The sequence below is a fragment of the Lithobates pipiens genome, unplaced genomic scaffold, assembly GCF_037356315.1.
Source record: "Lithobates pipiens isolate NorthernLeopardFrog02 unplaced genomic scaffold, aLitPip1_a1.2 Scaffold_16, whole genome shotgun sequence".
Lineage (NCBI taxonomy): Eukaryota > Metazoa > Chordata > Amphibia > Anura > Ranidae > Lithobates > Lithobates pipiens.
Genome location: NW_027507748.1, coordinates 300,626,589 through 300,648,141, shown reverse-complemented (window position 1 = coordinate 300,648,141; position 21,553 = coordinate 300,626,589). Strand labels below are relative to the sequence as shown.

At 39.4% G+C, this 21,553-nt stretch overlaps 1 protein-coding gene across 1 annotated transcript in view; it reads right to left on the bottom strand.

Moving 5' to 3' along the window:
- Positions 1–1,134: 1,134 nt before the first annotated feature.
- Positions 1,135–21,553, bottom strand: part of LRIG2 (leucine rich repeats and immunoglobulin like domains 2) — a gene marked incomplete in the record, with an annotated part of 100,420 nt that continues 80,001 nt past the window's right edge. The window contains 3 exon segments of the mRNA XM_077481556.1: positions 1,135–11,687; positions 16,190–16,441; positions 16,805–16,954. Of these exon segments, the coding sequence (XP_077337682.1) occupies positions 11,452–11,687; positions 16,190–16,441; positions 16,805–16,954 (638 nt within the window).

The window sequence follows — 21,553 nt, the reverse complement described above, 5'->3', positions numbered from 1 at the left end:
TGTATGTATGTATGTATGTGCCTGTATGTATGTATGTATGTATGTACGTGTGTGCATGTGTCTGTATGTGTGTGTGTGCATGTGTCTGTATGTATGTAAGTATATGCATGTGTCTGTATGTGTATGCATGTGTGTTACTTTTAATCCAGACCCCCCCCCCATTCTTGTACCATCAGAACTGCTTTTGTGGTGCTTGTGTGTGATAGCAGCCAGGATTGCTGCTCCTCTGAAAAGCAATCCATATACAGATCGCTTTTTAGAGGCATTTGAAAGGTGGTAAAGAGGCATTATGTTGCCTCCTCACCACCTGTTTTAAGCCCGTAAATGTAGCATCACTATACCGCAACTGTGCAGTCCACACATTTGCGGGGTAGTTGCAGTGCAGGCCCATTCACCCTGAGCATACCTCCAGCTGCAGCCACAGCATGTGTACACCCCCAGCTGCTCCCTCTGCAGCTAAAGGGGGAGAAGTTGGGGGTGGTAAAAACAGCTCAACCATGTAGTTTTACTGCCCCTCCAATAAGCCCTTGGCTCACATCTGCATGGCTGCATGCTGTGTGTAGGGCAGCCCATGCATTTCAATGGGCTTCCATACCCACAAAAATGCAGGGAAAGAAGTCCCAGAGCTTTTTTTTTTTTATTATTGCGCTGCACCAAAAGCACCCCATGTTTCCAATGTGTGGGGTACCATTAAGACTTAACGGTACCCCTAAAGAACAGAGCATGTGTGTGTCGGGCAAACGAGCGCGACAAAGGCACAAGAATTTTTGTTGGGCCAGGTATGAGTGCTCGAATGACCGAATTTTAATGGTTCAAAGAATGTCAGGCAAAATGGTCGGCCCTCACACATGTTCACTTCATCGAATCTGGCCCTCTTTGAAAAAAGTTTGGACACCCCTGCCCTACACGATAAGTAAAGAAAACATCCACACTTCCAACAGTGCTGTTGCAGCAGAGCTTTTCATAAGATAATGAGATTCTTCCGCCAAGTGCAATGTAAAATTTATGCGATATTCCATCTTCATGTACTTGTACACTGAGTGCATTTGGCATTAAAAGTGAATCTGCTACCACCACCCAAAGGTCACAGAATGAATTGTTAATTTATACAAAGAAAAACAGACACACACAAGATGTTTTTGAACAGATTATATTGTGTGAATACATAATAGTACCAGGAACATCAGCTTCCAATTATTGAGTTACAAGTACAAGAATATAGTTATCTGCTGTTAACCCCATCACTGTTAAAAATGGCATGCACTGATTGATGACCTGTGCTGCAAGCGTATAGAGCAATGGCAGATTAATATTAAACATCTACTGTAGCTCTCACTAAACATGGGAATGTAAAAGTTTCCACAAGGATCTCAGCCTTTGCCAGATATTCCACAGCAAAGATTATGGATTATCAAGGAAGGAAGAATACTTACAACATGGCTCTAAAGAAAAACAAACCTGTTAACGGACCTTTCATGATCGGTAAACTTTTTAACAGTAACACAAAAGCCCTAACCATTTTTTTTCTATACAGACATTGCTAAAATATCCTATACAACCTCATTTCTATGTTCCTAATGTCAGTCATTTTGGGAATACCTTCCCTTTTCCATTTTGACGTCATTAGGTCTTCCCAACCAAGTCCATTTATGCTTTCAGGTTCCAGGAAAGTCCAATTGTTTGATGTCATGCAATGTGTCACTTCCCTGCTGTAATGCCCCCGTAGCCCTGAACTCCTAGCTTCCCCCCTAAGTTTCTTTGGTTAGTTGCATTGGATGCACATGAAGGCGAAGGTATACAAAATCCTATGTTTGTCATTTTGGGTAGTAATAGCAGTGTAGTGTGCAGTTTCCCAACTATCTAAAATTGAAAAAGGCAATTGCATTTTATAGCTTGAGCACATATAGGCAACCCAAGGCCATAGTGCCCTTGCAACCAAGTAGGCTTCGATCCTTTATGACACAGTACTAATGTTTGAAATGCTAACAATGAACATTATTAACTGTACCTATTGGGCCACCATTTCGGGTACTGAAGGTGCCAGCACTACTAAGCAGACTTCAAATGGTCCCTACAAGCATCCTTCAATGTCAACTGCAGCCCATACACCCTAAGCTGCTGTCTTTTTAAGGCCTTGTTAACATGCAGGCTTCAGTATGTGCACAAGACAACAAAGTGTCCAACCAACCTCAAGCAACTTTGCAGAAACACCACTTAGTTACAAAAAGGAGACATTAACCGCTTCAGCCGCGGAAGATTTTACCCCCTCTTCCTAACCAGAGCACTTTTTGCGATTCGGCACTGCGTCGCTTTAACTGACAATTGCGCGATCATATGCAACAAACGTATGATTGGTTTGCCCAAAAGTCTACAAAATAGGGCATAGTTTTAGGGCATTTTTATTATAATTTTTTTTTCTTTACTAGTAATGGTGGCGTTCTGCGTTTATCGGGACTGCGACATTATGGTGAACACATTGGACAATTCTGACACATTTTGGGACCATTGGCATTTATACAGCGATCAGTGCTATAAAAATGCATTGATTACTGTAAAAATGTCACTGGCAGGGAAGGGGTTAACCATTGGGGGGCGATCAAGGGGTTAATTGTGTTCCTTAGTGTGTTCTAACTGAAGGGGAGAGGGGACTGTGTAGGGGAGATGACAGATTGTCTGTTCATACAGAGTATGAAAGGAGATCTGTCTCTTCTCGCCTCAGAGAAACGGAAACTGTGTTTACACAAACAGATTCCGGTTCTCCATGTGCCAGCAGAGATCGCGGGAGCACATCGGTGATCGTGACCGCCGGGCACTCGCATCAGCTCCGGGGGGCGAGCAGTAGGCATGACCCGCCGGCGGCACGCACCCCTAGTGACCCCAGGGCGAAGGAACATAACCTAATAGTTTCGTCCAGCCGTGCCATTCTGCTACACTACAACTGCGGCGGCTGGTCAGCAAGTGGTTAAACAGATTTTAAAGGGAGTACCAGTTGCCACTTTAAATAAGCTACTGGAAGGCTTTGAGCCAGATATACACAGAGTGAATTTCTTTCCTGCAACCAACACTCAGTATTCATGGGGGAATACCTCCTGCAGATGCATTGTATTTTTCCAGTGGGGGAAGCTGCCCCTGCTGGGAGAACACAGTGATTGCTAGTGGTAACAAACGCCGCTAGCAATAAATGCATTAAAAATCCAACAGGCTGGTTGTACCCAAGCTGATCATTCAAACTTGGATACATTCAGCCTGCACATACATGGTTCCCGGCTGGTCTCTGCAGAACCGACCCAAAATTCAAGCCGTCTATGGTTTTAGTAAGCAGTACAAAAGCATGTTGGAAGGCTGCTAGCAGTGTATTTATACTCCCACTCTAACACATCTTGCTTGGCTTTTTACTTTTCCTAACAGGTGAAGCAAGATATTCACCCACGTCCCCCTTCAAATGGTCAGTCATTACATTTCTGGGAGCAGGAGACCACTGATTCAGAACTACAAACCCACCAGTGACCATCGGTCTGCTACAGATGCCAATAAGAAGCATCCACATCACACAAGCAGCGACGTGGAAACCCAGAGGAGGGCCCCACAGAAGTACATAGAATGACAGAGGACAGGATTGTGGCATCTGGTAACAATGGCTTTAGAGAATATGGTTTTCTCATTTCAGCGAATAGTTAAAGAGGATGCGAAGGAGGGTGCCAATATCCCAGAGATTAGCTTTAAAGTCATCACTCCCTATTAAGATCTATATTTTGCATCTCTAAACTGGAACGTTTTGCTTTAAATTTAATTTAGCATGCAAAAATCTTTGCAGAATCCTTCAAAGGCTGAGTATCCCACTTTTCTGAAAACACAATGGCATTATAAAGGACTACACAAAAGCATGTGAAATGAAGGGTACAGATATAATAAAAAGACAATTTCAGTTACATGGAGTGTACAAAGACAAGTAACCCATTTCTGTATCACCCACAAGCTGCAGTGCTGTCATCTTTTACAATATACTAGTTTTTTTTGGTACAAATTACAATCACAGATATTGAAACAATTTTGCAAGTGTAGCACATTTTACATTTTCATCTCTAAGCGGTTCTTCCGTTTTACGGCAAATGCCTAGAAAACCTTTCATTTTTTGAAGGTCATAGCTTACATTCGCAGAGATCAAGCAACCCACTGGGCTAGTTATAAAACCGTTCCACTTCTGCCAGAAGCCATATAAATTCATTGTAGCAGCATGTGACACCCTAGCTGCCGCATCCAAAACAGGTGTAATATAAAAGGCAGCAGGGCAAGTGACTACACACTTATCTTAGCCATTCATCATCATTCCTAATATTCTGCTGAGACCATAAAACCTTTTTTGTCCTTTGCCATCTCTAAACAATTTATGTGGTTTCATTTCATGGAAGATTAACCATTAAAGAGCTATTTCAAAGACTGGCGCCGAGGCAACAACATCAAAATAGCTTCATATCTAAAAAGAGTTGACCCACACACATCTGCATTGAGGATGTTAATAAAAAATAACATTTCAAATAACGAAGAGTAAGATAACAGACTGATTAACATAGAATAATATAACATTTGGCATAAAATAAAAGGAAAAACAAAAAAAACGGAAAAGATTTACAATGATCTGACAAACAGGTATGTGCAATGTGTACAAAAATATTTTATCATTGCAGGTATATTTACATATATAACAAGAAGCTATCATCTTTGGCTGCCATATTTGGCAAACATGGATCAGATTTATAGTGCATAAAAAACATTTGCTATGAAAGTTTACAGACATTGTAGTGTAGTATATGAAGAATGAAAGAAATAATGTTTTGCATGCCATTGAGTCTAGAATAAACTTTTATCGAAAGTTATGAAGAATGGCAGCTATTGCTTCGAATTTACAATATTGTTTATCTGATAATCATTTGCAACACTAGGGCTCATACGTCCTATATTTTTTGTGAGAAGCCAATGGAATATCAATTTACCAGATTAATAACCTCACCCAGGCATTGACGGTTTGTAATATCCCAACTATCCACTAATGGCATTGAAGATATGCGAAAATAATGGAAAAAGAATCACTTGAAAGTGGTTCACATTTCAAAATGGCTGAGCTTGTAAAAAAGGATTATACTCACAATCACATCTAGTGTGTAAGGCTGGCCAGACACGGTTCAAATATCGACCGGTTCAGCAGGAACTGGCCAAGATCTGAACCGTTAACGGGCAAACTGAATGTACCAAGTTGTTTGATCAACTTGGGTACAACCGGTGGGATGCCCTTGCAATTATCTCTAGTGGCTGCTAAAGCCGCTAGCAATAATCACTGTATACTCCTGTCGGGGACTACTTTCACCACCTGCCCCCCCATACCCCCCCCCCCCGGGAAAAGACAATTGCTGTTACTCCTGTAAACAGGGTCTGTTTTGATGGGGGAATAGTCTGTTGTAGAAAAATAATTTGCCCCATGTTTAGTTTAGAATATTTTAAATGGACAGAGAAAGAAAATCCCCTGACATTTTTATTGGGGTTGTGTGTTGGCTTAAACAGTCCTTCAAACTGGTCTATCATGGGCTCATATCTTTCCAAAGATACACTGTAATGCAATCATTAGAAGGGCAAGCTGAAAAGCACTACTTTCTACAGAAAATGTAAAGTTCTGGCTGCACATATGGTTAAAAAAATAAAAAAAAAGTCAATATTTGCAAAACAGAGTGCTGGAGATCCCTAGGCAAGCATGCAAGTGGGTACCTGGGAACTGTTACTAAAAGTGGCCATACACCAACAGAACCATCGTCAAATATTCGTACAGAAATTCAGAAAAATAGTGTCAGAGCATTTGATAGCATAATTATGAACGCAACACATTTTGCATAAAAATGCTGAAAAATTATGTTCAAATGCCATGCCAATGTTTGGAATTCTGGGGTTGAGATGCACAAGTGCATTACAATAAGTATAATTTTTCACAAGCAAAATTCACATTCACAGAATCCTCTTGAGAAAAACATCCCTTTAATCTTCCTTGTCACTACAATCAAAAACAATCAGCAATCTGACCACATTAACTATTAGAAAATGGGACAAATGTAGGGACAAATGTAGCGAAAACAAATTTTTTCGAATAAAACTCTACTGGTGTATGGCCAACTCTGGACCAGGGGCAACTTTACGAGGAAAGCCTGGAAAAGGTCCTTTTTTTTTTTAGCTTGAACATGCTAGTGGTAAATATAAAACTATTCACATTAAAACAATAAAAAATAGCATAGTCCTGACCATAATCTAAGTCAAAAAATCTAATAAAAAAAAAAATTATATGTACATTTCATTAAATGGAATCTTGAATTACAAAGCAGCATCCTAACATTTTTCAAAATGAGCAAAAGATATACTAAACTCACAAACCCAGAGATCAACTGAATAAATTCATCCCTAAGCAAATGCAGCTGTGAGGTAAGCAGATAGCAATGTTCCATTGTCCCAGGAGCCTCCAGTCCCTGTCCCTCAGCTTTAGTATAATACAGGATTGTAAGGCAACTAAAGCATGGCTCAAATTTCTGCCGAATTCTGCTGAAAAGGCCAAAATTCGAGCAGTGGCGACACCACCCTGCTTTACAAAAGTTGGTTTAAAAATCAAAGGAGCTGGGTGGCAAAATATCAGCCAAACAGCATCTTATCAGATGCAGTCACTACTCAGGTATTCAGAAAGTCACTGGTGCAGTGGCCGCCTGAACACAATAGAAGGTAAGAGAGATTCCTCCATCCATGCAGTTGGAGTGTGGATGGGGGAATCAACTGATTTCTCCAAATCTAAAGGTGTATGGTTAGCTTAATTTACCAAGAAGCAAAGATTCCATCTACCGAACTGTCTGAGGCAAGATTACGCCTTAAGCCTACTACTTACGGGCCGATTGTCGGGCGGGACATTCGGCCCGTGCGTACTGGAGCTAGTCCAATAGAAGCTTGACATTCGGTTGGCTTCTGTTGATCGAGCATGACTGAAAAGTCTGCTGATCAACTCCCAATCAGCGCTCTAAGCCAATAACTGAGCGCGCTGACCGGAGTGTTCTGACTGGGGGACAACCCCTGGTATTACACAATAGCATAGCAGGGGAGGTGACTGTACTAACATTGCATGGTTAGTACAGTGGCTCCTCCGGAGCTGTCAGTTTTTTTTTCAGGGCTGAACAACAAAAAACTACTGGTTTGTACTAGGCTTTATAGGAGGAAAAGCCCAATGAAAACAACAACAAAGCGATGCATGAATATAAACTCTGTGCAAACCAGCAATATTGTTAAGCATGAAATGGCCGCTACTATACTTAAAAATATTTTCAAGCAGATAAAACAAAAAAATGCAAGCAACAGAAAAAACAACATAATGAATAATTTGGGGGCATTTGTTTTTCCCAAACCAAGGTGCAGAACGTGCCATGATAGAACAGGTAACCTCAAACTGGTCATACACGTTACAGTCCGTACAATCTATTTTTAATTAACCAAAACAGTTTAAAACGAGGACCTACCTAATCAATACAATCAGGCCAGTCTTGTACTACATTATTGATCGATATAAAGGAGATTGTAAAGTATATGTTGAGCTTTAGGATTCCTGGAAACATTGAAAGAATGACCTTTCACTTGATTGTTAGTAACTACTCTTGTCAAGACAGTAGTGGAGCTCTGCATCTTCATACAAAAAAATGATTGCTATAACATGTTTTATAGTACTTGATGTTTACCTTCAACTATCATATTTAATGGATTTTAGTAACATAGTAAAACGACAGAGAGAAGTGTCATTTACGGTATGTTTAATAAAGTGCACTGGAAAAATGAGGTTGTCGAACAGATTACAATAAACCAATCTTGGAATCCGGGTCGTTAGTATAAGTACCAAATAAAAAGATCATAAATATGAGTTATGCAGGAGAAGTCTTATGGTTAATAACCTAAGTTACAATGTTGGAATGGGCAAGCATATCATGAGCTCAAGCAGCATATGCTGCACGTTATATCCATTTCTGAATTATTTGCCATGTCTCAATTTATTTATATTTTTTTTATTATTTGCCATCTCTTTTTTTTTATGAATTTTGGATATAGGTTGCCGATTGCAAAATTTTAATTTTGCATTTTTATTTTCTGTATGGTCACTTAACCATACTAAAAACATCATTATCGCTTTGTTATATAGTGTCCGGTCACATTGACCACATTTATTTCCACTCAAGAAATTACAACGTGGTGTAAAAAAATGCAAAAAGTAAAGTTCTAATTTTTTCCCACTGTGTGCCCCTGCATTTAACAGTATTGCAGCAAGTGCAATTTCTGTGCATTGTCTATACAGGGTGTTACTACCTGCTGCTGTGAACAAAAAAGGAAGGTTGGAGCCAGTGAAAATGTCAAAAAAGCCAATGTGTTACTCACTGCTGCCATGTCCTATATCAGTGATGGTGAACCTTGGCACCCCAGCTGTTTTGGAACCACATTTCCCATGATGCTCATGCACTCTGCAGTGTAGTTGAGCATCATGGGAAACGTAGTTCCAAAACATCTGGGGTGCCAGGGTTTGCCATTACTGTCCTATATGGTGCACAGAACCATAGAGCCCATTTCATCCAGATGAGAAAGACTCTGCCCCCCTCTATTTGCACACTGAAGCAACTCCCCTGTAGCTGACAGTACATTGCATACTCGTGTGTTGCTTTCAATTTGTAATGTAGTTGTTTCTCAGTGAGTAAAACCGCTGTGTTATTTTTTGGCATTAGGTGATTTTATGTGCAGAAATATTCGCTCATAAAGAAGCAATAAAGTCTAAGGAAGAGTACCTCTGCCTTGTGTCTTCGATAGGTCATAGACGGTTCAAATCTCAGCCGTTTCGGCAGGTTTGATCAACTTGGGCACAGCCAGCCTGCAGGATTTACTTACGATTAACACTAGCGGCTGCTACAGCCACTAGTAGTAATCACTGTCTTCTCCCAGCAGGGACGGCTTCCCCCAAGCCGGGATAATACAAAGTCTTGGTAGGAGAGACTCCCCTGTCAGCACTGTTGTCACTTTAGCTGAACTACAAATTCTATGAATGGGGGACAGGCAGTTGATTTAAAGGTATGCCCCTCTATTCATAGAATATTTACAGATTCTATCAACTGAAACAGTGGAATCCTGGCTGTTAAATTAATTTAAGTATGCATCTTAAGAAGGGGGGGGGGGGGGGAGGTGATGGTTTAAAGAGGAGGTACAGCCCAACTCCCCCCGACAGATAAGTGGAAGACTTTTTAGTGGAACTTCACTTTAAGTTAGGAATAGGGGCAAACAGATAAGCACACATTGTTTAAAAGTACCCTTAATCTTCATTATTCAATATTCTGATGTTAATCTACAGGTGAAATTTTGATTCAACATGCATCTGTAGCCAACTATTTGTAATTTGTCTACTAATAACAGCCTATTCTTCTGTTGTATTGCACTGTACCAAATATCCAGGCTTTGTATAAGATTATTCATTACCAAAGTAACAAGAAATAAATTATATGAATAAGGCCATAGCAAGATATTTCAGAAAAGCATTTACAACAGTAGAGAACCAGGCTACCTCATTAATGCAATCAAATGACATACTGTCAGGTGGACCCTTCTACTATACATTTGTTGGTATACAGGCAGTCCCCAGGTTACAAGGTAGGTTCTGAAGGATTAGCTGGCTATATCGTGATTTGGGATTGCCAACAGGTCCGCCGGACAGTAGGTGGTAGCCTAGATAGCTGCCTTGCGGTTACATCACGCTGCTTCCGTTCTCAAGTACGAGTAATATACAAGGCAGATGTTTGTAACTTGGAGACTGTCTGTACTGTATATTGACTGGACGGAAAAAAAAAAATGAGCCGATGTTGACAAGCAAAAAATTCTCATGAAAAAAAAAACAAAAAAACGTGCAAAGTCCTGTTTGCAAAATAAATTGATCCCAACCTGATCACACCATGAATGTGCATACTAAGGGGTAAAAAGCAATGAAATAACATGCAGAGAAAAGATCTATATCACAACCTAAAATGGTTATTTTTTTTTATTTTAAATCAACCCCACTTAGCTGAAATCCAGGTAAATATTTTTAACGTGTAATCCATTCTACAACGTACTAAACAGGAGCCTTGGAGAGCACAGCTCTTTCCACTAATCGGGATGTACTGCTTTACACAGTATTGTCCCTTTAATTCTGCATACGTGCTTACTGGAGGGGGGGAGCAGAGGGATAACCATATGAATGTGGTACTGCTTCTTAAAAGACCCATTGACAGGTTGAAGGAGAAGAATGGACCAAGAAGCAGAACTTTAGAAACCGTTTTTAATCTTTGGTCACCAAATGAAGGCCATAGACATGATTTTAAGGGGAGGACTAGAGTCTACCTCTGCACACAGAACCCGGACAGCTATAAAAGTCTATATAACCATGTATAAATCAAACTGTGAAATAACAATGTTGCCTGGAGATCCACTTTCAGTTTTAGCTCTTGAAATGCTGTAATGGAAGGCAATACGCTTAGTTATGAAGAATATAACCATTTGTTAATGCAGTAATCAGAATTAGAATAGACTAGGGATTGTTTTTTTTTTATCCCTGGTGCAACAAGCAGCTGCATGAAATACTGTAACTTAAAGGACCCAGACTCAGATTTTTCTTCCCGATACAACACAGGAATGTAAATATACTATAGGTTACAGCACTTAAGCAGTTACCAGAGCAGCAATTTTATAATAATGCCAACATTTGATTTCACATATGTTAAAGCTCTTGAAAGCAGCAACAGCAATATCACACAACTTGCCTTTCCATGGAATGTTTTCTTATTTAATTCTAGGTTTCTGTAATCTTAGACTGTAAATTCACTTGATATAGCTGGTATAAATAACATAAAATCATAGCTACTGCTTTAATGTTAATTGCAGTAATGTTCAAAAGCTTTACTGATTATTACAGTACTTGTATGCATTTCCGACTAGTACCACTTGCATAAGATTGCTAGTACCAGATGTGACGGTACATGCTTAGGCATGTGTTCATTGAGCATATGCTGACATTGCACACGTTGCAATGAGTAAATCCACTTTACTGCGAGCCTGTTGCAATGGAACATGTTACAAAATGTCCATCTGTAGTTCAGAAGATCACATAATAAGCCACTATGGTCACAGCCAATGTCCCAACTGACTCATCTTTGAAGCATATAACTGTAGAAGCGAGAAGTGCTCATGTTTTGACCAATCCAAGCTACATAGTATTTTTACCTCTCTGCACTTCAATGCAGTGGTATTTTTTATTTATTTTTTGCATTGGTCCACTCAACATTTGTAAACAAGCCTATTATAGCACTTTTTGGCCATGGAGTAAATTCTGAGGTAGTCCACACAAAGTCAGCTGACTTGCAGATTTGTTTGGTATGATTAGGTTGTTTCCTTGTAATCGCCAATAAATAGAGTCCTGCTAAGGTCACAGTCTTGGTCATAAGATCTCAAGCAAGGTCTTGGTAGGGGGTGCTCTTCTGCCTTGACTGAAGATGGTCCTTCATTTCTGAATAAGGTTTTTTCAAGACCAACAGAATGGTGGCATAAGGGAGGGTGTGGTGCTGCTGGCAAGTTGCCTTCTTTCTTTATGGGCCAATTTGGACAAGAACATGAATCTGTAAATGTGAAAAAATAAATAAAAAATGAGAACTTCCAATTTAACTTTTAGAGCAATTTGTCCAACCTAGACAGACATGAAGCCATCATGCATGCAAAATGTATTATACAAACGGTCAGTGTCAAAAAGCTTTTATCAGACACTCACTCTTGTACAGTCAGAATGGTTTCTCACTCACGCAAGTCAGTAGGAATACAAAAAGCAGCTTGAAGCAGGTTGAGGTAGCTTTAAATGAGGCTAAATGCATCTGTCAATGAACTCTGTACCTCTCAAACTAATCTCAAACACACTTGGAAGAAAGAAGCATTGGCTAATCAAGAGATGCCCAAAGCCATCTGACACAGGCCCCAACTCAAATATACCCCAAATCAGTCTACATTTATGAGCAAAGAACGCCCTCAGGTTCCAGGCCTCTGTCAAACCATGCCCTCTGGCACATTTTGTCCCACCCACTAGGGCTTAGTCATAAGAACTATGACTAAGCAACTGAGGGTGGGGCAAAACGCACCAGGGGGACATGGTTTGACAGAGGCCAGCAGGCTGCTGCCGTTCTTTACTCTCACCCAGCATGGGCTGGTTGATAGAGCAGTGTCTCCTATTTACACTTGGGCACTCTCTGGTAGGGCTGAAACAACTAATCGATTAATCGACAACTAATCGATAATCGATTAATCGGCCAGTAACATAATAGGTTAAAATAAAATGAGCCCTTTATAGTACAAAAAGAGCAAATAATCGATACTGTAAATATTACTTTCAGTAGTGATTATCTGCTTTTTCTACTATAAAGGGCTAATTTTAGTTTTTTTAACCCCAATATGTTACTAAACGTGTTAGATCTGCTTCACATCTATGTGTTTTTTGGTGCTTTTTGCAGAAATGCACTACAGTTCATTTACAGTACATGGTTTCCTATGGGACACGTTCACATCTGAAAGGGTCAGGGACTTTTAACGCAAAATGGTGCTTTATTGGTTCAATATACTTCATTGGAGAAGCTGCAGAAAATAATGTAAAGTGTTTTTGCAACAATTTGTGTTTTTTAATCTGCCCAATAAAAATGCAAATTGCAGTAAAATCACGTGTGCAAAAATCAAAACGCACCGCAAAAGGCACTGCAGAAACAGATCAAACGCAAACTGCATAGGTGTGTATCAAGCCTTATGCTGGTCACACAGATCAATTTTTGGATGAGAATATTCACCAAAAATCTTTGTACATTCGCTGAAAGAATTTTGTTTGAAATTTTCACTTGTTTTTAAAATTAATGTAATATCTGAACGAAAACCACATACACTGTCTGAAATTTCCTTTGACTAAGAAGTTTTCTATTATTTCTAAATTTTTCCATCACTGTGGTTGAAAATGAACGTCAATTTGACCCACTTTTTTTTTTAAGGTTATTAACCGATTAATCGAAACAATAATCGGCCAACTAATCGATTATGAAAATAATCGTTAGTTGCAGCCCTACTCTCTGGATAAGCATACAGACATGCTGGCACCCCATTTCTGTGCACCCAGAGACAACATATCTTTTTAGCATTAAGTGGTGCTCTAAGTTCTTGCCCATAACCATCCATATTCTCATTGCACATGTTCCTGGAATAGACTAGCATGCTGGGTTCTGCAGAAACCACCAGCTGCAGATTGGATCTTAAATGACCCAGTGTAGATATTTGCCAGCACACCATATATCTTAAAGTTGAGTCCAAATGACTTTATTGGAGTAGGATCACATCACAAACAAGAGAGTGCAATGTTTCAGAGTCATGCAGGACCCCTTCGTCAGGCATGTGACAATTGTACAGCAATTGTGCAAAATAGTTATATAAACATCCACCAATCATAGCCAATGATTGGTGGATGTTTAAATATTTTGCGCAATTGATGTTCAATTATCACATGCCTGGTGAAGATGCAGGACTCCAAAATGTTGCACTCTTTGTGATGTGATCATATTTTAATAAAGCCATTTGGGCTCAACTTGAAGATCCGGGGTGTGCTTGCAAATATCTACACTGGGCCAAGTTCTTACCCAGTCTACGTTAATCTGGTCCTTTCCATTGTAGACACCACCACAACACTTCCTTCAGGGCCCTTACAGCAAATATTTTGCAGCTGCCCCAATAATATTTTTTTGAGTAATAAGGAATGCAGTCAATCTAGGTTTTACCAGTAATTTTTTTGAACACATTATATGTGGGAAATTTTACTCTAAAGCTTTGTATAATGGATAAAACAAAAGAATAGTCTATACTGGAATCTACAAAAAAAATGTACCGTATTTTTCGGACTATAAGGCGCACGTAAAAGCCTAAATTTTCTCATAAAATCGACCGTGCGCCTTATAATCCGGTGCGCCTTATATATGACCTTCGTGGAAAAAGCCACCCGGTCTCTTACCGTAAACTGACGTACCGTAAACCTCTCTCAGGTTGTTGGGGCAGCGGGTATACCGTAGAAAATGAACGAATGAATGCGCACACCTCCTGACTAAGATGGCCGTAATGCCCAATCCAAGCAGTGCAGCTTCGTGAGCATTACGGCCATCTTAGTCAGGAGGTGTGCGCATTCATTCGTTCATTTTCTACGGTATACCCGCTGCCCCAAAAATGGCTCCTGTTAAGAGACATGCTTACGAAGCGGATTTCAAACTGAAGGCTATCAGTCATGCAGTAGAGCATGGAAATAGAGTAGCTGCGAGAGAATTCAACATTAATGAATCAATGGTACGAAAGTGGAGGAAGCAAGAAGATGCCCTGCGCCAGGTAAAGAAGACCAAACTGAGTTTCCGAGGAAACAAAGCAAGATGGCCACGGTTGGAGGACAAAATTGAACAGTGGGTTATTGAACAGAGAACCGCAGGTAGAAGCGTCTCTACTGTCTCTATTCGACTCAAAGCAACAGCGATCGCACGCGACATGGAGATCAACGACTTTCGAGGAGGTCCCTCTTGGTGCTTCCGTTTCATGAAAAGGCGGAATCTCTCTATCCGCACAAGAACCACTATGTCACAGCAACTGCCAAAGGATTACGAAGAAAAGCTGGCCATTTTCCATACCTACTGCAAGAACAAGATCAATGAACAGAAAATCCAACCAGAGCACATCACCAACATGGACGAGGTCCCCCTTACCTTTGATATCCCTGTAAACCGTACTGTCGAGAGAACAGGGACCAGTACGGTATCTATACGCACTACAGGAAACGAAAAGTCATCCTTCACTGTAGTTCTCGGTTGCCAGGCTAATGGCCAGAAACTACCACCCATGGTAATTTTCAAGAGGAAGACTCTGCCAAAAGAAAAGTTTCCGGTTGGCATCATCATCAAGGCTAACCCGAAGGGCTGGATGGACGAGGAGAAGATGAGTGAGTGGCTGAGAGAGGTTTACGTCAAGAGACCGGGCGGCTTTTTCCACGAATCTCCATCCCTATTGGTCTGTGACTCCATGCGCGCCCATCTGACAGATACTGTCAAAGCCCAAGTGAAGAAAACTAATTCGGTGCTTGCCATCATTCCAGGTGGATTAACCAAAGAACTGCAGCCACTAGATATAGGTGTCAACAGGTCGTTTAAAGTTAAACTGCGAGCTGCGTGGGAGCATTGGATGACAGAAGGCGAACACACATTCACCAACACAGGGAGGCAACGCCGGGCGAGTTACGCCACTATCTGCCAGTGGATCGTGGATGCCTGGGCGAAGGTATCAGTCACCAGTGTAATCCGAGCTTTCAAGAAGTCCGGAATTATCACTGAACAGCTAAGTACCGGTACCGATGACAGCAACGAGCCTGACTCGGATACTGATGAGAATGATGAGAGGGATACGGGCGTGCTTGATGCCGAAATCGCCCAATTGTTAAACTCAGACACTGAAGATGAAGAATTTGATGGATTTGCGGGAGAAGAATAAAGTGAAAAAGTGAGTGTCTGGTTTTGTACGGTATTCACCGGTAACTGAACAGTGTTAATAGTTATTGAAGAATAAAGTGAAAAAATAATTGTCTGGTTTTGTATTTAATTGAACAGTGTTAAGAGTTATTGTTATAGACCATTTTATGGTTATTGCTAAAGAGTTGAATAAAATTTGACTTACAGTACCGCATCCGAGTTGTGTTTCATTAAATGCGCCTTATAATCCAGTGCGCCTTATAGTCCGATGCGCCTTATATATGGAAATATCCATTATATTAGCCGGTCGTTGCTAGTGCGCCTTATAATCCGGTGCGCCTTATCGTCCGAAAAATACGGTAATAAAAAATACAAAGTGAAATGCCTATAGGATTAGCTATAGTTTATGTGTGTAAAATATAGCAGTTCATTTCATATGGCTTCTGTGTGAATAATATCCCTGTTGAGAGATGGAGCAAATAAGGATACACAGCTGTGGTTATTTTAGTGCTCAGTTTAAAGAGCTGGATACTACAAAAACCCCATCTTCCAAAAAATATCAAGATTTACAATCACAGAAGTCAAAGAAAACACAGATTGCTTACCACAGCTGGGTTTTGCACCCTCCTTTCTGTCATAGTTCAGGAATGCAGACATATCCCTTTTAGCAGCAGATGCTCCCACTTCATTAGAGAGAGACAAGAAAGTCTCCTTTGGAACTTGTGCCATAAAGCTAGACAAGGTTTGGTCCATTGGGTCCTCCTCTGTCATGTATGTATATGGACAATATTCTCTAGTCCGTGAGTAGATATTAGCATTATCATAGCAATCTGAGCAGATCATATGTTGTCCAGCACCTACAAACATAATACATTCAGATCAGCAACATAATCACAGATGTAAAATTAAAATTGCACTGGATAAAACATTAAAGAAACCTCTGAAAATTGAATAGATTAAAGTTCATGCAAACACTATCCAAATGAGATATTTTAACAAACAAGCTGTGGAATAGAGGAATTTCAACTTACCGGTAAACTCCATATCTTGCAGTACAGTTCAGGACTGTAAATCATAGACCCTGGGTTATATGCTACTACCAATTACATAAGGGTAGCAGTCAATAAGCCAGCCTGTGTCCTGTAGGATTAAGATAAACTAATCGCCATACAAATAGTAAATACAACCACCAATCATTGTTTGTGCAAGTGACATCTCACCTGGTACTGGATGACTGTCACGCATCTCTCCTGGGTGCATGCCTCCACGAACTCCATATAATGGGGGAATTCGGCTATTCTGCATATTTGGTGCAAATGGGATATTCAGGATTTCTGCATCTGCCTCACTTCCAGTATCTACATATAATCCTATGCAGAAAATGTTACATGTCTGGTTTAAGACACACATTTAAAAGTGATGAATACAAAAAATATATGTGCAATTAAATCCTAAAGCAGTATTAAACCCAAAACCAGTAATATAATATATTGCAGCTTACCAATCTTTAGATGTGGTGGCTGCATTTGTTTTCTTTTTGAAGGCTTTTTCTGCTTGGTTTGCATCTGGTGATCTGGCCAGTAACACATATCCTGTATTGAGTGCCCCCACTCTAGATGAAGAAGCATAGGGGGCACATTTGGACAGTAGCATTGCTAGTCTGGGGGGGAGGGGGCTATTAGATGCAATAGCTGATATAAAAACATTAAAAAATTGAAGCTGAACTCCAGCTAATACTTTATAATTCGTTTCAGCAAACAGTTTTTTTTCCTTTTGGGTAAAAGGTTTTACATTAGGGCTGCAACTAACGATTATTTTCATAATCGATTAGTTGGCCAAATATCGTTTCGATTAATCGGTCAATAACCCAATAACCTTAAAAAAAAAAAAAAAGTGTGTATGATTTAGTTAATATGTAAAGTTTTTAAAAAAAGGCAATTCTTAAATATCTCTATGTAGTGGTAAATACAAATAGCAACTATATGTTTAGGGAGCAAAATATCTAATCCACTCTGAGAATAACAGATGGAAGAGATATACTGTATATACTATTAGGATATATACTGTACATACTATTAAAGGGTGAATCTGGTAAATATCAGACTCAGATCAAATTGTTTTTATTTATAAAACAAACCATTGTCTTTAAAAAAAAAATAAAAATGTAAGAAGGTTCATTAGATTTTCTAATCGTTAGTGGGGTCAAATCGACATTCATTTTCAACCACGGTGACAGGAAAATTTGGAGATCGAAAACTTCTTGGTCAAAGGAATTTTCAGACAGTTTATGTGGCTTTCGTTCAGAAATTACATTAATTTTAACCGGTTCCCGACCAGCGCACGACGATGTACGTCGACAGAATGGCACGGGCAGGCATATTGGCGTACAGGTATGTCCAATCTTCAATACCGCCCTGCCATCTGGAGCGCGCCGCCGGCGGCGCGCTCCCGCGCTGGTCGGGGCCCCCCCGTGAGTCCGGTCGAGGGACCCGCGGACTCGATCGCCGCGGGCATCCCCGCGATCGTCTCATGGGACGGCTGAATGGAGGAAATGCCGTGTAAACAGCATTTCTCCATTCTGCCTAGCAACTAGTGACGCTGATCTCTGCTCCATGTGATTGGAGCAGAGATCAGTGTTCACTAAATGAAAGCTCAACCCCCCCACAGTTAGTAACACACCCCTAGGAACACTTAACCCCTACACTGCCACCCACTGGTTAACCCCTTCACCGCCAGTGTCATTTACACAGGAATCACTGCATTTATATAGCAGTGATTACTGTATAAATGACAATGGTCCCAAAAATGTGTCAAAAATGTCCGATGGGTCCCCCACAATGTCGCAGTCACAATAAAAATCGCTAGGGCTGAAACAACTAATCGATTAATCGACAACTAATCGATTATGAAATTAATCGATTACTATTTTCATAAGCGATTAATCGGCCAGTAACATAATGGGGTTAAAAAAAAAAAAATGAGCCCTTTATAGTACAAAAAGAGCAAATAATCGCTACTGTAAATATTACTTTCACAGTTCTACAGTAAAAAAATGAAAAGTAGTGATTATCTGCTTTTTTTTTTTTTTTTTTTTTTTACTATAAAGGGCTAATTTTAGTCTTTTTAACCCCATTATGTTACTAAATGCCTTAGACCTGGTTCACATCTATATGTTTATTGGTGCTTTTTTCAGAACTGCACTACAGTTCATTTACATGGTTTCCTATGGGACACGTTCACATCTGTGCTTTTTTTCATCCGCTGCGTATTTGTAAAGTGTCAGGGACTTTTAAAAACACAAAACAGTGCTTCTTTGGTTCAACATACTTCAATGGAAAAGCTGGAGAAAAGCACGTAATGCGTTTTTTGAAGCAATTTGTGTTTTTTAATCTGCCCAAAAAAAAATGCAAAAATACAAATTGCAGTAAAATCACGTGCATAGAAATAAAAAACACACAGCAAAAAGCACTGCAGAAACAGATCAAAAGCAAACTGCACAGGTGTGTACCGAGCCTTATGCTGGCCACATGGATCAATTGTCAGATGAGAATATTCAGACGAAAAATCTTTTGTACATTCGCTGAATGAAAGAATTTTGTTTGAAATTTTCACTTGTTTTTAACATTCTGTTTTTAAAATTAATATCATTTCTGAATGAAAACCACATACACTGTGAAAATTCCTTTGCCCAAGCAGTTTTCTATTATTTCCAAATTTTCCCGTCACTGTGATTGAAAATGAACGTCAATCTGACCCACTTTTTTTTTTAAAGGTTATTAACCGATTATTCGAAACAATAATCGGCCAACTAATCGATTATGTAAATAATCTTTAGTTGCAGCCCTAAAAATCGCTGATCGCCGCCATTACTAGTAAAAAAAAAATAATAAAAAATTAATAAAAATGCTATAAAACTATCCCTATTTTGTAAACGCTATAACTTTTGTGCAAACCAATCAATAATCGCTTATTGCGTTTTTTTTTACCAAAAATATGTAGAAGAATACGTATCGGCCTAAACTGAGGGAAAAAAAATGTTTTTTTTTATATATTTTTGGGGGATATTTATTATAACAAAAAGTAAAAAATAATGCGTTTTTTCAAAATTGTCGCTCTATTTTTGTTTATAGCGCAAAAAATAAAAACCGCAGGGGTAATCAAATACCACCAAAAGAAAGCTCTATTTGTGGGAAAAAAAGGACGTAAATTTTGTTTGGGAGCCACGTCGCACGACCGCGCAATTGTCAGTTAAAGCGACGCAGTGCCGAATCGCAAAAAGTGGTCTGGTCTTTGACCAGCAAAATGGTCCGGTCTGTAAGTGGTTAAAAAACAGAATGTTAAATTTCAAACAAAATTCTTTCATTCAGCGAATGTACAAAGATTTCTCGTCTGAATATTCTCGTCTGAAAATTGATCTGTGCGACCAGCATAAGGCTCGGTATGCAGTTTACTTTTGATCTGTTTCTGCAGTGCTTTTTGCTGTGCGTTTTAATTTTTGTGCACGTGATTTTGCTGCGGTTTGCGTTTTTGCATTTTTTTTGGCCAATTTGTTGTTGGCAGATTAAAAAACAAAGTGCTGCAAAAAACACATTACATGCCTTTCTGCAGCCTCTCCGTTGAAAGTATATTGAGCCAAAAAAGCACTGTTGCATTAAAAAAAAAAAAAAAAAAAAAAAGTCCCTGACCCTTTCCAAATACGCAGTGGCTGAAAAAAAGCATAGATGTGAACGTGTCCCATAAGAAACCATGTAAATGAACTGTAGTGCATTTGTGCAAAAAGCACCAACAAAAAAAACACATAGATGTGAACCAAGTCTAAGACGTTTACTAACATAATGGGGTTAAAAAAAACTATAAACAGCCCTTTAGAGTACAAAAAAGCAGATAATCACTACTGTAAGGGGTTCATTGTTTTACTGTAGAACTGTGAAAGTAATATTTACCGTAGCAATTATTTGCTTATTTTGTACTATAAAGGGCTCATTTTATTTTTTTTTAACCCCATTATGTTACTGGCCGATTAATCGATTATGAAAATAGTAACCAATTTCATAATCGATTAGTTGTTTCAGCCATATTTTACTTAAATAAAAGCTGATCATTTTAAGCACAGTGATAAATGGTTTGTCTTATACCTGCAATTGCAAGAGAGCTTGTTCTTTTGAAAAACAAGACATAATGGCCACCAGATGAGAACAGAAAGACTAAAAATGGAAACAGATGCAGCCATCACATCTAAGTATTGGTAATCTGCACAATAAATGTTTTCTTTTGGGTATAATACCGCTTTAAACATCAATGCCTGTGTTGTTAAAAAAACAAAACAAAAAAACAGCCCCATTTGTCTAGGCTTCGGCCCTGTAGTATAAAAAAAAAAAAAAATAATAATAAAAAAAAAAAATTTCCCCCACTCCCCACAAACCCTTGTGAACACTGGGATCCGTTTCCGGTACTTGGCAGACTGTGAAACTGTATTCTCAAGAAAATTGGATTTCATGGCTCAGGTGCAATACCCAATCACAAAAGATGGTGGAGCTGCAGTAAAATTCAGGAATTCTGGCTCAGCGTTCATGTAAAACCCAGGAGCGATGTGATAAGATGTAGGTACAAACAACATTTTTTTATCAGAAGGCAGACATATTTTGTAGATATATGAAGCACTTCATATATTGCGGAAAGCAAATACACATGTACCAATCAACATCCGCCAGGAAGAAAATCACCTGGCGTTTAGGAAAAAACTCAAGACCTTTCTCTTTTAGCAGATGATCAAAGCTCGCCACAGCGCCTAGAGGAGATTCAGTTCGCATTGTGCGCTATATAAGTATTTCATTCATTCATTCATGCATCACTTACTATATTTTACATTTAGCTTATTTGTCTATAAATGGTGGCCCATCAGATGGGTGATAAAGCAGGCAGATTTTAAAAAGCTATACAGTAAGTGAATACTAACTATCTCTCTCTCT